General features: G+C 39.8%; 1 protein-coding gene across 1 annotated transcript in view; it reads right to left on the minus strand.

The window, feature by feature from the left end:
* Positions 1-15,716, minus strand: part of il17rd (interleukin 17 receptor D) — a 36,113-nt gene that overhangs the window by 17,921 nt on the left and 2,476 nt on the right. The window contains exon 2 of the mRNA XM_062445561.1: positions 1,219-1,273. Within this exon, the coding sequence (XP_062301545.1) occupies positions 1,219-1,273 (55 nt within the window). The remainder of the gene's footprint in view (positions 1-1,218; positions 1,274-15,716) is intronic.

The following is a 15,716-nucleotide window of genomic DNA, read 5'->3' on the forward strand; positions in this document are numbered from 1 at the left end:
AAGTCCCACGACCTTCTGACCCCTGACCTGCGTATAACGTGGTGACATAATAGGTATTGTGATTGGATTAAATGAAAATTAATCACTTCTGTGGAGAAATTAAATTCACCGCCAAAAAAATTGTTTTTCTTAAACAACCCTCAGAGAGAGAAACCCTCAGAGAGAGCAACCCTCTGCTAACACTAAATACTAATGATAACAGATATTTATCATATTTAAAGGAGTAGTTTGACATTTTAGGAAATATGCTTACTCGCTTTCTTTGCCATGAGTTAAACATGAGGATCAATATCACTACCACATCTGTACAGGTTAATATGATGCTACAGCCAAGAGTCTGTTAGCTTAGCTTAGCATAAAGACTGGAAACAGCTGGACTGGTTCAATGCAAAGTGTGGAAATCAGATTATTTCTATTTTTCCTGTTAACATAACGTCAGTAACGATGTACAAATATATATTTTTTATCATCTGTAGAAGAATCCTGAAAGCTACTAATCCTTCCTCTACAACTTAAGTAAAAATAAATATCAAATATCAAATATTCAACCCCTTTATGGCAAATTAATAATTTACATTTTCATATTTTTATTAAAGAGAAGATCTTTGGTGGTTTATGGTTTAAATATATTTTGTTCTCTTTTCTTGGTCATTGGGATTAAATAGAAAGCAGAAATGAAATCTAGATGATAGATAAAAATAAAAATACAGCCATGAAGGTGTTTCTGGAAAACATGTGAACCTGTTGACACACATACACACACACACACACACACAAGTACACACACACACACGTATACACACGCACACACACATACAAAGAGGAATCTGAAAGTGCTTCTCGCTCATGGTCACGGACAAAGGCGGGAGGCAGGGATCGGCCACGGCTGAGGAACTTGACTTTTAGAGAGAAAAGAACAAAAGACGAGGAGGTGGAAGGAAGGAAGGAAGAAGGGGAAGATGTGGGTGGAGATGGTTGCTGGGGGGGGGGGTGAAGAGGTGAGGAAGGGGCGTGTGTGCAGCTTTTCATGCTGGGAAACATGATGGAAGATAAAAGATGATTTAGGGCTCTGTGTGATTGCTTTTAACTTAACATTTAGGAGGATTTACCCTAAAATCAATATAAATATTCACAGAAAATGTTAAAGACCCTCCAGTTTAGTTTTGGAGAGAACTTAAGGGCCTAAAAAAAGGAAAGTCAGATAACTAGTTTACTCACTGTCAGCTCTGAAGTTGACGGCCAACCTGCGACCTCCGTCTGCACCAGACTGCACCTGAGAGAGAGAAAGAAAGGACAAAATGACTCAAATTAACATCAGAAACTCACTTTTTGTTTGTTTAGATTAGCCAGGTGAATCAAAATGATCAAAATCATATGTGGGCTACCATTATTTAGAGATATGGATATCTACTACTGGTATGAATCCAGTGATTTATTCAGTGATTCACACACATCTGGTTGCCTGCTGTTTGATCAATTATAATAAAGTAATACAGCAATCACAGCTTAGTAAGCAGTATTAAGAGGGAGGACGTCATCTTTCTGTGCCAGAACCAGAAAAATAGCGACCAAAAAACTGCCATGAAAACAAGAACAAGTGAGGATGACTTAATGATACCTATAAAGCAGCTGTGCAGGCTGTTATTGTAATTCAACATTGAGAAATACCAACTCTTAAATCAAGATAATCAATATTAAGAGAGATTCAGATTGCTGCTGACTACTGGACCAAAAATGATGACTGGATGGATCAGTTATTGCTGATAGGGCAAAATAAGTCCCACTCCCACACTGAAGATACCCAATATGAACAAAATGTCAGGCTGGAAGAATGAAATGGAAGGAAAAAAAGACACTCAGGACAGAACAAATTGTATGCATGACTTAATTTCTGTGCACAAATTAACAGAACATAGCATGAATCAATAGTTGACATTTTAACATATAGTAAGTTTATTGGAATATGGGTTTAATTCATTGTAATTATCCTTTTTTTTGCATGGACTGGCTTGGATATGTGTGTGCTGGAAGCTTTTATATGTATGATGTGATTTGGTTTAGTCTTTGATTTGGTCTGAAGATGATACGCTTGTGCTTCCGTCTTTTTGCATATTTTAACAACAATCAAGTACATTTTTTAGTTTAGGCAAAAAGCCGCTCAAATATACATGTGAAAAAGTCTTGTGTTCACTATCAGATATTCTTTTTATATTCTTTTCTCTGATCGACTAAATTGAAATCTTACTGAAAACCAGCCAGATTTAGTTTTCCTAGAGTAAAAGTTGGTGCTAGAAGAGAAATCTCCAGAAACATCTGGATTCATTCTGTTGATATGTGTTCACAGCACATTTACTGACAGTCTGGTCTGCAGGTGTTAAGTTATTCTGCTCTGGATGAGATTGATGAGACAGACTGAGACAAAAAGATTTTAAAAAACTAAATTAACTAAAAAGGACTTTGAGCAGTTTGGTTCTTTGTTTCTATTGACATGATGTGGATATTCTTTCAAGCACCACCCAGCAGCTTTATGTCACACAAAGGACGGCAGATACAGTGACACACGATGAGATGAGATAAACTGTGGTGTGAACATCAACTCCCCTGTGAGCCTCTGAAAGCTACAGTTACCCTGAATCCTTTTCTCTGTTTCCCCACACAAATATATGGGGTGCACTCTTATCATTGACTGTATATAAAGAAGACAAGTGAAGCCAAAATTTCTATTTTCCGGGAGCTACCATCTTGCTTGTGTGGCATCATTTGGAGCCAGAGTCTATAACTAAAATAACTGATTAAATACAAAACTTGAGGAAACAAAGTGTGATCAAAACTACCTTAAAATGACATAAACCACCTTTGGGGAAAAATGTATATGATGTGTCCCATCTGCTAACATGAAAGGTGTGGGACTTATGACTTATACTGCAGCCAGCCACCAGGGAGCAATCCAGATGTTTTGGCTTCACTTCTAAGGAGCTGTCATATCGTCCATCTTTATATACAATCAATGGTTCTGATACCCATACTATGATACTATTTAGTATGATATGTATAAGTGGGTAAGTATGTATGTAGGTCAAATGCAGTGTGTGAAAGGAAGATGTTCTTCTGCATCAGGTGGTATTTTGCAGTATGCACACCAGCACACTATTCTGGTTATTCTGACTCACAATCCTCAGTGCAACAGAAGATAAGTCACATCCACTGAGCCTTATGGATGTATTATAAGAGCTAAATAGGACGCCGCCACTCAGCCATCAGCTGATTTCCCCCAGTGGTCACTTGTGGTATTGCAGCAAAAAATCCCCCAGCAGCCCAAAAAGTATTTTCCCCCATAGACCACCATTATAAAAGAGGCGTCTGTAAAACTGTTGACAGGACACCTTGAACTGCAAATTAGGTCAATTATGAAATTTTGATCCATGGAGGTTGTATATGTCAAAAACATTCGTAGAGCCGAGAAATGCGATTTAGAAAATCAGTGACGTCATCACAATGTAAAGCCTGTGGGCCGACTAGGAGCTCACGGAGAGGGGGAAACACTAAAGCTCATATTCAGTGGGCCACACAATGTAGAAGTTAATCTGGAAACTAGAAACTTTTTTTGAAGTATGCACCAGCAATTCTTATTAGAAGTGAATTGGCGCCATTTTTGGTCTGATATCCAGCTCTTGTAAAACATCCACGCTGAGCCGCCGAGGGGAGCACAGACAGATGACAGCGTGTTGACGGTGCAGTGACAGAAACCGGTGTGACGACAGCTTGTGATGAAGTAATATGTCCCAACTGTACTGCATACTGCATTAAAAAGTATGTACTCAAAGTAAAAGAAACAAAGTGTGTGAAGTTCTCATGAGGCATGTTTCATGTTTCAGCCGAGCAGGTTTACAGCTTTGACCTTGATTTTATGTTGCCCTGCTGTGCGACACACACTTACAACTACACACACGCACACACACAGCAGATATCCAGCTTCAGGCTTGTTAGAGGTGTCAGACTATGGTCACACAAACACACACACACACACACACACACATATACACACACCTGAAACTAATCAGACAGACACCCCACTGTGTGTATACATGAGTGTGTGTGTGTGTGTGTGTGTGTGTGTGTGTGTGTGTGTGTGTGTGTGTTACAAAAGGTGTGTCGTGCTTGTTAGCAGCCACTGTACCTCAACAGCCCATCCACACACACACACACACACACACACACACGTGCACATGTTTGTAATTATATACATGTGAAGACCCTCATTGACATAATACATTCCCTTGCCCTTAAACCAAACACTAACGTGGACCCTAAAACCATCAAACGGCCCTTTGAAGAAGCGAGGAGCAGACAAAATGTCTTCACTTTCCAAAAAATGTCCTCAAGACACACATAAAGACACACACACACAGACAGACACACTGCTCTATCCAACTATGTTCTTATTAATTATATATTTTGTCTTCTGTTTGACTCCACTGCTGACCTTTGACCTTTGGAGGTTTTCATGCTGCTGTGTGACAGATGTCCCGCTGGCAGCATGAAATGGGGACCTAATTAAAATCAAGGGAAGTTTCTCACCGACTGCAACAGAAAAAAAGCAGACTTCTAGATCTGTTGCCCTGCCCCCCCCCCCAACACACAGTTTGTATGTTGGTTTACAGACTGAGAGGCTTGAACATGGAGGATGTAGCTTTTAGGGCTGCTGATGATTTTCATTGTAAATCAATCTGTTGATGATTTTCTCAATTAATGGATAAGTCGTTTGGTTTATAAATGTTGATAACTGCTTACAAAAACCCGATTGTTACGTGTGGAGAACAACGGTAGTATTTCCAGATGTTTCGGCCTGTGTTTACAACCCAAAGATATTCAGTTGTTTTCTCTTAAAAACTACAAAAACAAGAAAATATTCATTTGCATTATATTCATGCTACAAGTAGCTGATTAGCTGATTGGTCGATTGACAGAAAATGTATCACCAACTTTGTTTTGTTTTTTTATTATCTGGTTCCAGATTCTTTAAATGTGAATATTTTCTGGTTTCTTTGGTCTTCTCTGACAGTAAACATCTTTTCACCTTTTGACATTTTACAGACCAAATAACCTACTGATGAATCGAGAGATAATTCAATAATGACAATAGTGAAAGTAGTTGTTAGCTGCAGCCCTAAATGTCCACATAGAATTAAATTAGATAAAATACTTATTTTATGTAGAATAAAGCACCTGATCTATAAGGGCATGTGTGCCTTCTAATGACATGCCATTACCTCTGGATCCACAGGTAAAACTCCACCCGTACAGACAGACTTCTTCCTCATTTTAACGGCTACATTCACTCCTTTTTTCAACTCAACACGTCTGACTGACATGTCGAACACTGAGGTCTGAACTCTGAATCCGATGAGTCAGCAGACGTTTAGCACAGTGTGAAACCAACTGAACTTTTAACTTACAAAATACTTTTGTGTTTATACTTTAGGTGTTTTTTTTCTCTTTTTTTTTAAACATCTGTACGCCACAGGTAACCTCGCCCACCGCTAAAAGCCAAACTGTCATACTTTACAACTGACAATTTTTCAAGCAGATGTAGAAAGAGAATTTTCTTCCTTCCTGTTGCCAGGTGTTTCTCACTAGTAATAATCATTATCCGCCCCACACACACACACACACACACACACACACACACACACTGCCTGAGGCCTGAACAGACAGAGTCGCCCTAACCCTAACCCTAACTGCAAATAAAAGAAAGGAAAGAAGAAAGACAAGAAAAGTTAAAGGACAGGTTCACAATTTTTCAAATGTGTCTTAAAACAGCAGTCACGTCTCCATATGAACAGTAAAATAGGTTGTTCTCACTGTAATCATTCCTGCTGTTCATACTGACTATTATAAGATCCACTTCAAACGTCTAAGTAACAGGGGCCAAAATCCACAGTGTGTCCACACAGTCATTTAGTGCAAACATGCATTTAAAAGTAGATGTGAAGCTTATATGAGACTTCAGCAGTCTGAGTTAGTCATATCAAGTAGATATCTGCCTCTTTTAGCATCAAATTCCCTCTTTATGTTTCCCTGTTGAGCTTTGGTGGAAGTATAGTAACAAAAAGAGGGACTTTGGCACTAAAAACACTGTAACATTGAAAGATATCTACTTGATTTGACTCATTTGAACGACTGAAACTTCATATTAGCTTAAAATAAACTTTTAAATACCAAATGCACAGAAGGAGGACTGTGGATTTTGTCCCCATCACTTACATTGAAAGCACATTATGAAGGGATCTTCTAATGGTCAGTATGAACAGGAGGAATGATTACAGCATGAAAACCATATTTCAATCATCATTTGGACACCTGACTGTTGTTTTAACACAGACTTTAAAAAAATGTGAACCTGTCCTTTAATTATCAGTAATGAAAAAGAGAGCAGCTGTTGGACGTTCGACACAAACTCAGCGTTTAGGAAAAGTTGCAAGTTCGACTCAGTGCTGAGAACAGAGGTGAACTATAAAGTTATAAACACAGGGAAACTCAAACCCTGAGGAGAGCTGAATTTCCCTCGGGAATCCCCAAAACACACACACACACACGTACACACACAAACATGCGCACACACACGTACATAATCAGTTCCTGTGGTAATCAGACAGCTAATTGCAGGCTCAGTTAGATGAACATCAACAGCAATTAATCACAGAGCTGCAGGGAGAGAGAGGGAGGGAGGGAGAGAGGGAGGGAGGAAAAGATATGAGGAGGAAGGAAAGGACGACTCAGAAAGAGGAGTGAAGGATGATGGGGAGAAGTAATCACCAGGCCTGCAGGGAAGGATGGAAGGAAGGAAGGGAGAAAGGGGAAAGGAGGAGGAAAGAAGAGAAGGAGAAATCTGATTAAACAGGAACTCCTTCAATTACAGCTTTCAGGGTTCACGTAGCAGACTTCATCTCTCCCTCATTTTGTTTGGGGCGACCAGAGCAGTTCCAGATGTGCGACACAAGAGAGCTCACAGCTGACCTTTAATCAGCACACGGTACAAACTGATAGAAAAGTTCTGGTTGGAGAAGTGGTGATCGGGTTTCACATTTCAGACTGTTTTATCTAGACAAAGCAGGACTGCGACTAACTACTACTTTAGATTAATCTGCCACATTACGTTCTTGATTAATCGTTTTTGTCAGAAAATTGTGAGAAATGATGTTAAAATTTCCCAGAGTGAAAGGAAACGTCATCAGATGTCTTGCTTTATGAGACCAATGGTGCAAAACCCTAAAATCACTACAAAAGTTAAATTTCTATCAATTGGCAAATCGTTGCAGCTCTAAGACAAAACTTTCTGCATCAGATATTTTAGAAAGGCTGCAACTAATGAATGATCTCTCAATTGATGAATCATTGATTGGTGATGTGCAAAACAAGCAATTAGAAGACAACTGACAATCCAAAACTTTACGATATTCAGTTCATTGCCACACTCAACAAGCTGCACCCTAAGAATATTTGGTATTTTAGCTTGAAAAATGACAAATGCAGCAACTGATTATCAAAATTATTACCTATTCTTTTTCTGTTGCTCTACATTTCAGCACCAGTATCAAAACATTTTAACGATACCCAACCCTGACCAGGGGTCCCACATGTTCTTGCTCAGCACCAAATGTTCAGACCTCCATCCAGTTTTATAATCTCTGCTCATAAAGCAGATGCAGCAGATGGTCTTCAAACAGGTCCAAAAATGTCCTCCTAAAGAAACCTTATTGTTCGTTTAGTGGGCTTCTGTTACTGGTTAGTACTAGTAGAGACTGTAAAGAAACAGAAGATCTTATATAGCATCAAAGTTCCTGTAAAGAGGAGGTCAGAATGGATGGATATCAACAAGCATCATTCTTTAACAGGAGGAGAATCGTTGGTTGTGGGTTTTTTAACAACAGATGACCATGAGGAGCGGCCTGGTAGCCAAGTGGGTCACAGCGCATCCCACGTACCTGTATTGTCCCTTTGTTACACGTCATACCGCTTTATCTCTCTCCCTCATTTTTCCTGCCGCCCTCTTCGCCACTAACTTACCAACAAATGCAAAACTACCCCAAAAATAATATCAAAAAAATCAAAATACAAAAGATGAAATGATCATCTTCTAACCTGCACCATGTGATTATCACTGTAACCATGACAACAAAAGTCTCCTACCATTGAAGAGGCAGTAATTTGAACCCAAACCACCATCTTTACCTAAAACCTAACTGAGCAGCTTTTAAAACCTAACCACACCTTAACCATAGAGCGTTTTCACAGCATGACTTATTTTTGTTCTTTCTTTTTGTTCCTTTTCTTTATGTCGTCTTCTGTCTTATAAGCAGCTTGTCAATCAACTGTAAAGCACTTTAAACTACATTAACCTGTAAGAAAAGATGCTATATAAGTAAAGTTTGATTGATTGATGAAAGAAAAATAATGCCATCCTCCTGATAACTGGCAACAGGAGCAGGGCTTGTTGCATTAATATGTTACTATACTTCTTATATGTTAGTTAACATTAACATCCCATCACTGATCTTCCAACATGTTCTGTTTTATGACGACGTGCAGATGAATCACTTTCTGCTCTGACAGAGCTCTAAAAGGCATCTGTTTAACAAAGTTGGCAAACAGCCTGAACCTAATTTTCATCTTTAAAAAAAAAAGACTTCAGAGCACCGAGTTCAACGGTCACAAAGAGTCTGACGCTGACACTCGGCGTGTTCGTGTGGCGCTGATGAGGGTCTTGTTCATGCAAAAGGCCTCAGGGGCTAAAAAAGGCCAGGCCAGTTCCTCTTAATGTCTTCCTGTCTCGCTCAAACACTCACACACTCACACACACACACACACTTCCAAACACTTCCACATGGGACGAAATGACCGCACTGGGCCAAACAATGTCTGCATGGACGGGAGGTACAAGTTTAACTAGCTTATCCAACATCAAGTCTACATCTGAGGTCATCGGAGGTCCGCTCAGTTGCTGAAACCAAACCCAGACCGGGTCAGAGTCAGCTTTAGTAGGGTCCCACTGTATCATGGGTCTCAGTGTTTCATGTTTTATACCCAGGTGGATCAAACTGGACTCTCTACCAGCTCATCAAGCTCACAGGAGGAGAAAAAATGTGAAATGAAAAAAAAAAAATCATATCCATTGCAGCTCTTTTCCACCACAGCTGCTCCGTCATTGGTGAAGCATCACGCTGCTGCTGGTGTTGGTTTTCTGTGACTGTTTGGGGCTGTTCAGGTCCACCACATTCAGGATCAGGTCCATTTTAGATCAGGTCTCTTCTTTTAAAAAAATTCATTCATTCACATCCTGTTCAGGTCGGTTCACGTCTGTTAGAGGAGATCTAGTCAATAAATACTGAGCTTCTCAAAGATCTATTATAATAAGATATGACCTGTATGATCACAGATACATAACAGGATCTTCAACCTGCCTGAAACCAAACTGAGTAACACAGGGAGGTTTGTTCAAAATCAAAATCAAACCCCAATCCTCTCCAGGTAGTGGCGCTCAAGCTTGACTTGAGTACTCCTAGTTTTTCTGTTTTTTTGTCTTTTTGTTTTAATGGTTTCTGAGAAAGAGGTGAGCTTCCTCCTTATGTATTAAGCAGATCTGTAAATCATCGGAGGTGCACACTGATGGTAAAAGCAGACACCGTTAGATCTACTGCGGACTCAGAGGAGCTGTTCAGCATGAAAAACACACCAGTCCAACACAGGATATGAGATTTCCAGCATCACCAAACACCAAATTTGAAAATGTTTAATAAGTTCACAGAGTTCTCGGTGACATCTTTGCCTGAAAAACAGTCCAAAACCCCCAAATATTAAAGTTTATGTTAAGTTCACCTATTTCACACAAAAGCTTCACATCCTGATATTTGAGAAGCTGCAACCAGCAAATGTTTGCTTAAAAAATACTAACCACTCTACCTTAATAAAAAGTTAGAAAATAATATAATATTGCTTCGTTATATAGACACAAATATTTTAATACTGTATTAAAACAAACCTCTGACTTCATATCAGTGATCATTGATTAAAGTTTATCAATGGAAGTTAAAAATCTGATAATGAAAAATTAAAAAGTACAAATATGAATGATCTTGTTTGTGTGTCTCAGATGTGATCAGATTTGATTTCATCGATCGATTGAGTGATTAATTGATTGATTTATTCATTCATTGATCTGCTGCTGAACAGAATAATAATATAGTATAAAGCAACTCCAGAGGAAACCAAGTCCAGGAAGAAAAAAAGCTGGGAACAAAAGTGAGGTGCAACAATGCAAACTCAGTGTGTGTGCGTATCTGTGTGTGTGTGTGTGCGCGCGTGTGTGTGTGTTCAGGAGCAGCCAACCAGAGATTTCCCACCGCAGGAACAAAACCTGCAGCTTCCTCCTCCTGCATGACTGCTCCTCAATGACCCCCCACCCCTCTTCTTCATCACAACTCCTCCTCCTCACCCAGGAGGAGCTACTCCACTCCTGCTGTGACGGTTTGTCCTTTAAAAATACTCTCCCTCTCTCTCTCTGTCTCTCTTCCTCTCTGTCTCTCTTTCTCGCACTCCCGCTGCAGAGAAGGGACGGGGGACAAACCCAAATTTCCTTTGAGGAAGCAGAAGCTGACGTCAGGGACTAAACATGACCCTACGTGTGTGAGGGTCTAATCTGGGTCACAGAGTCATGTGACCTGGATGTAAGGTTACGACAGGTGGGGGTCGAACAAACAAACATGAAAAACTCCTCTCAAGAAATACAAAGAAACTCCTACAGCTGTCAATAAACTGCACACAGATTAAATTATTAATATATTATTATTATTATTAACACCGAAAAAAGAAAAGAAGTAGAAAAGTGGAGCAGATTCAATTCTTGTTTATATACCTGAATTTCAGCACAGACAACAAAATTATACTTTTTTATACTTTACTGTTCTTCAACACTAATAATATGGCAAAATTAAACTTTAAATGAGGATTTATCTTATGAAAGAATCAAGAATAAGTATAAGGCTGTAACTAATGTCTATATTCATTAACAATTAATCTGCTGATTATTTTATCTATTAATCAATTCATTGTTTTGTTTATAAAATGTAAGAAAATAGAGAAAAATGCCTGTTACAATGTCTTAAAGCTTCAATTCATATCTTTAACATCCTGTTTTAATCCACAGATTTTCATGTTTGCATTTGAGAATCTGCATTTTGCTCATAAAAGGACTCAAACGATTAATCTATTACCATATTAGTGACAGATCAAATAATCAATTCACTGACTAACTTTGCTGCTTTACTCTTTTCTATACTTATACATATACATGGATTTCAATCAAAGTCTTTTTTCCTCATTGAACAAAAGAAGCCAAAAGGTCTCAAATGTTAAATGTCACCTTAACACAAGTAGACAAAATGTTTCTTTAAATAAAATTGTCTAAATTTTGACTTCAATCAGGAATTATCTGACCATAGAAGAAGAAAACTTTCAGTACTCACTGATACAGTATGTGTGATATAATATAGATGTGTATGATTGCTATTCATTGTAAATTGAACCTCAAAGTAACCTGCTGATGCTGATCATCAAGGACTCAAAGTCTCAAAAGTCTTGACATGAGAAAGATTCAACTTCATGCAAATGTGCTCTGACATGTGGGAGCGTCAGCAAAGCAACAAGCCAGTGCTCGCCTCTGATCCCCTCATGATGCACGCACTGTTTTTTGATTGTTTTCTTTGTTTGTTTTTTTTATCAGAACTTTAAACAAAATGGAAAAAAAGAAGCTGATAGTCACGCTCTGCATCTTCCCAATTCTATAAGACAGAACTTTAACGAGCTACCAGGAAGTTTCTGAGCAAACGAACCACTTCATCGTGCCACAATGTGAGTAAAGAACTTCCCCAATCAGAGCCGAACACATCAGAGAGTTTTCAGGCCTGTGGCGATATGAATCTGCTGCTGTGAATCCAGCCTGGCCGAGCTCCAGAGAAAGGTACGTTTTCCTTTGGAGCAACAAATGTGGGCACAAAAACAGAAAGATAAAGGCTCCACAGAGTCTCCTCTTCCTGGCACATTTTCACTCTGTTTATCAATTAAATAAAAGAAAGCCTAAAACCTTATTTAGTTTGTGTAAATACTTTCTGAAAGGACGGCACTAAGCTCACATTTGTATCTCATTTCTCTCTTTAGTCCCAGGATGACACTGTGAAGAAATATTTCCCTGAAGCCACTTTCACAACACTTTCCCAACACTCTGGAGCTAGCCGGACATTACTGAGAGGAGCTGAATGTGTGACCGGACATTAAACGGACTTTACTCTGCCAGCTCGTCCCTACAGTCCAATGTCCGTGTAATTTCCAATTGAGCACACGTGTCAATACCATTGGTGTATTATAAGATGGATAGGGCGCACCCCCTCAGTTACCAGCCTACTTTTCCCCAGTGGTCACCTGCGGTATTACAGCAAGAAATCCCCCTGTGGCCCAAAAAGCATTTTTCCTCATCGACCACCATTGTAAAAGAGACGTATATTATTATACACGTATATGTGTTATTATAATATAATATATAATGTTCCTGGGATTTACATAGTAAGGACAGCCTCAGTCTTTTTTTAGTGGGAGGTACTGGGAGCTGTTGTGTTGTACAGACAAGATCAATTATGACTTTGAGTTATTTAAAAATCTGTGACGTCATTACAATGTAAAGTCTATGGGCAGAGTGGGCGAGGCCAGTGGGGGAAACACTACTGCACATATTCAGTGGGCCACATAACGCAAAAATAAACCAAAAAGCTAGAAACTTTTTTTGGTGTATGTGCCAGCCGAGCAATTGAGTTTTTTTATACATAGCTATTTATAATGATCAAATTCCCAGTAAAGTTTACGGTTTAAGTGCACCGATGTCATTTACATACAGTAAAGTTTATTGTTTAACAGTAAAATATCACAGCCTCCATTACATATGTTTGTCACAAGTGTTTGATGACCACATTTGAGGGATCATTACAAAAAATGTGTTTATGTATTCAGTGTATATATAAGATTACCACCCAATATCTCGATATCAGTTTTTTTTTTACTCCCTAATATCTGTATCGGCTTGCCTCCAAAAATCCAGCATCGGTCGAGCCCTAGTGAGAATTTACAACAAGCGAGCGGGCGTGTTGATGAGGTTTCTATCATGCTGGATAATGGCAGCGGGCCAGCAAACCTGCATTGTTTTGACTGGGCCTGAACGCTCCGCTGTGAAGCTATAGTGGTACCATTTTATTCCTGGTGAAAAGCTTAAAAACTGAATTACAACCACAGCGTACTTTTTGCTGCCTCCTGCACTCCTTGAATAAACCAAACTGAGTATTTCCTGTAAATCTCCTGCTGTGTGCTACATATGTAAAAAGGGCAACTCCGGAAAATGTCCGTACCCGAGTGTCCGCACATCGTTCTAGATCTACGTCTTGGAACTTATATGCAAAAACAGCTTGAGATGTTTTATGTAAGAGGTGGAGTCGCAGCATCAATTCTTCACCTTCAGCCTGATTCAGTCGCCAGGAAAACCAGAAAACCACACGTGTTTCACATCGGACGCCCACCCAGCCGTGACGCCCTCTGAGGCTCTCTGATGCCAAAAAAACACACTGAAACCCTGGAGGATGATGGGATACATGACATGGTAACAGGGGGGGGGGGGACCTGCTTTGAAATGATGGGAGTGGGTGAGAGAGAAAAAAGGATGAAGAATCCAGAGCCGGACACAGACAGAGACAGAGACACAGAGAGAGAGAGAGAGAGAGAGAGAGAGAGAGAGAGAGAGAGAGAGAGAGAGAGAGAGAGAGAGAGAGAGAGAGAGAGAGAGAGAGAGAGAGAGAGAGAGAGAGAGAGAGAGAGAGAGAGAGAGAGAGAGAGAGAGAGAGAGAGAGAGAGGGAGAGAGAGAGAGAAAGAGAGAGAGAGAGAGAGGGAGAGAGGGAGAGGAAGAAGCTGAATGATTTCCTTCCTCCGCTGAGACAGATGTGATGGCTTCAGCAGATGTGTGAGAGACTTAAATCATCTGATCATTTTGACTTTCTGGAGGAGCCTGATTTCTTAAAAACCTCAAGTACAGAGAAACTTGCTTTCTTTTCTCAGGTTTAAGGTTAAAGTTATTATTTTTGTAACAGCAGAAACTTGATTATTTGACCATGTAGACACTTAATTGGGTTGTTAAAATGATCTTTATATGTGAACATGTGTGGGAGAAAGAGTCAGGAGAGTTTGTTTCATCCTATTGTGGATGAGAAGGAGGGAAAAAAAGACCAAAAAAACAGCCCTGCATTTAAAAAAAAGATATATTTTTATGGCCATGTTGTTTCAGGTATGGATGAGACAATGAAATATGATCCAACAGGGACGGTTTGAGTTATCTAGATCTAAATGTTTAAGCTTTATCGGACGCCAAAACACTGCACAGCTGTTTATAATACCCAGGAAGGATTTTAAACCTGCTTAAAATTAGACAAATTATTTCATCTTCTGTAGCAACAAACAGCAGGAAACAATATAAAAAAAATACAGAGTGATTCATGGAGAATATGCGCTCGATTGGTTATCTCCAGAGGATGTTGATTTGAGTTGTGGCAAAAGTTAAGCCAGGGGTTTTTTGGATTCTTGGGCAGATGAGCCTGTGTGTTTTTGTGTTTGTGGCGTCCCCGCTGTGTTGACGCAGTGATCTCATTGAATGAGGAGCGATGTTTTTGTCATGCAGCGTTAATGTCCATCTGATCACAGCCTGCCTCGAACTGAGATTGAAATGTGCAAAATTGAAAAGTTTAAAGTCTTACAAACTGTTGTACAGAACAGACACACAAGCACATTAGTACTGAAAAATGTCTAAATCAGGGCTGCAACTAATGATTATTTTAATCTTCTTAATTGAATGAGACACATAAGAAAGAAAAGCAGGAACTACTCATAAACTAGAACGAGAGCCGTGTTTGACTTTATAACAGCTGATGACTAATCAATTAAATCAACTAATTATTAATTTCAGTCTAAATATACCCAGACTTTTTATTTTTAAAACATGATGCCGACATGTTAAACTAGCATCCACACACACATACACACACACACATGGAGCTCTAACAGCTTCACACCTGTAGAATAGCAGGTCCTCACACCCCCCATCCTGCAGCTTTGATGTGTGCGTTTCTCAAAAGAAAAGGGGAAGCAGGGAGAAAGAGAGGGGGGAGGTGTGTGCCTATGTGTGTGTGTGTGCGTGTGTGTGCGTGTGTGTGTGTGTGTGTGTGTTGGAGGGGGGGGGTTGCGGGGAGGGGGGCGTGTTGCAGGAAGGAATGTTTCAGCAGAGTAAACAGTGTGAAGCTTCCTGTAGAAAACACTTCAAAGCCAGAGAGAGGAAACCAGGATAATGCATGCACGCGCGCACACACACACACTCACACACACACTCACTCACTCACTCACTCACTCACCACACACACACACAAATGGGGCATCAAAGGCAGGTAGGAGTCATCTATCAACACAGGAAAATTAAAACCTGTAGAGCATGCACACACACACACGATCAGATAGTTCTACTGTCCACACAAGAATGGAAAACAGATCACCCCACACACCTTTAGACACACACACACACACACACACACACACACACACACACACACACACACACACACACACACACACACACACA

This window comes from Scomber scombrus, chromosome 3 (genome assembly GCF_963691925.1).
Source record: "Scomber scombrus chromosome 3, fScoSco1.1, whole genome shotgun sequence".
Classification (NCBI taxonomy): domain Eukaryota; kingdom Metazoa; phylum Chordata; class Actinopteri; order Scombriformes; family Scombridae; genus Scomber; species Scomber scombrus.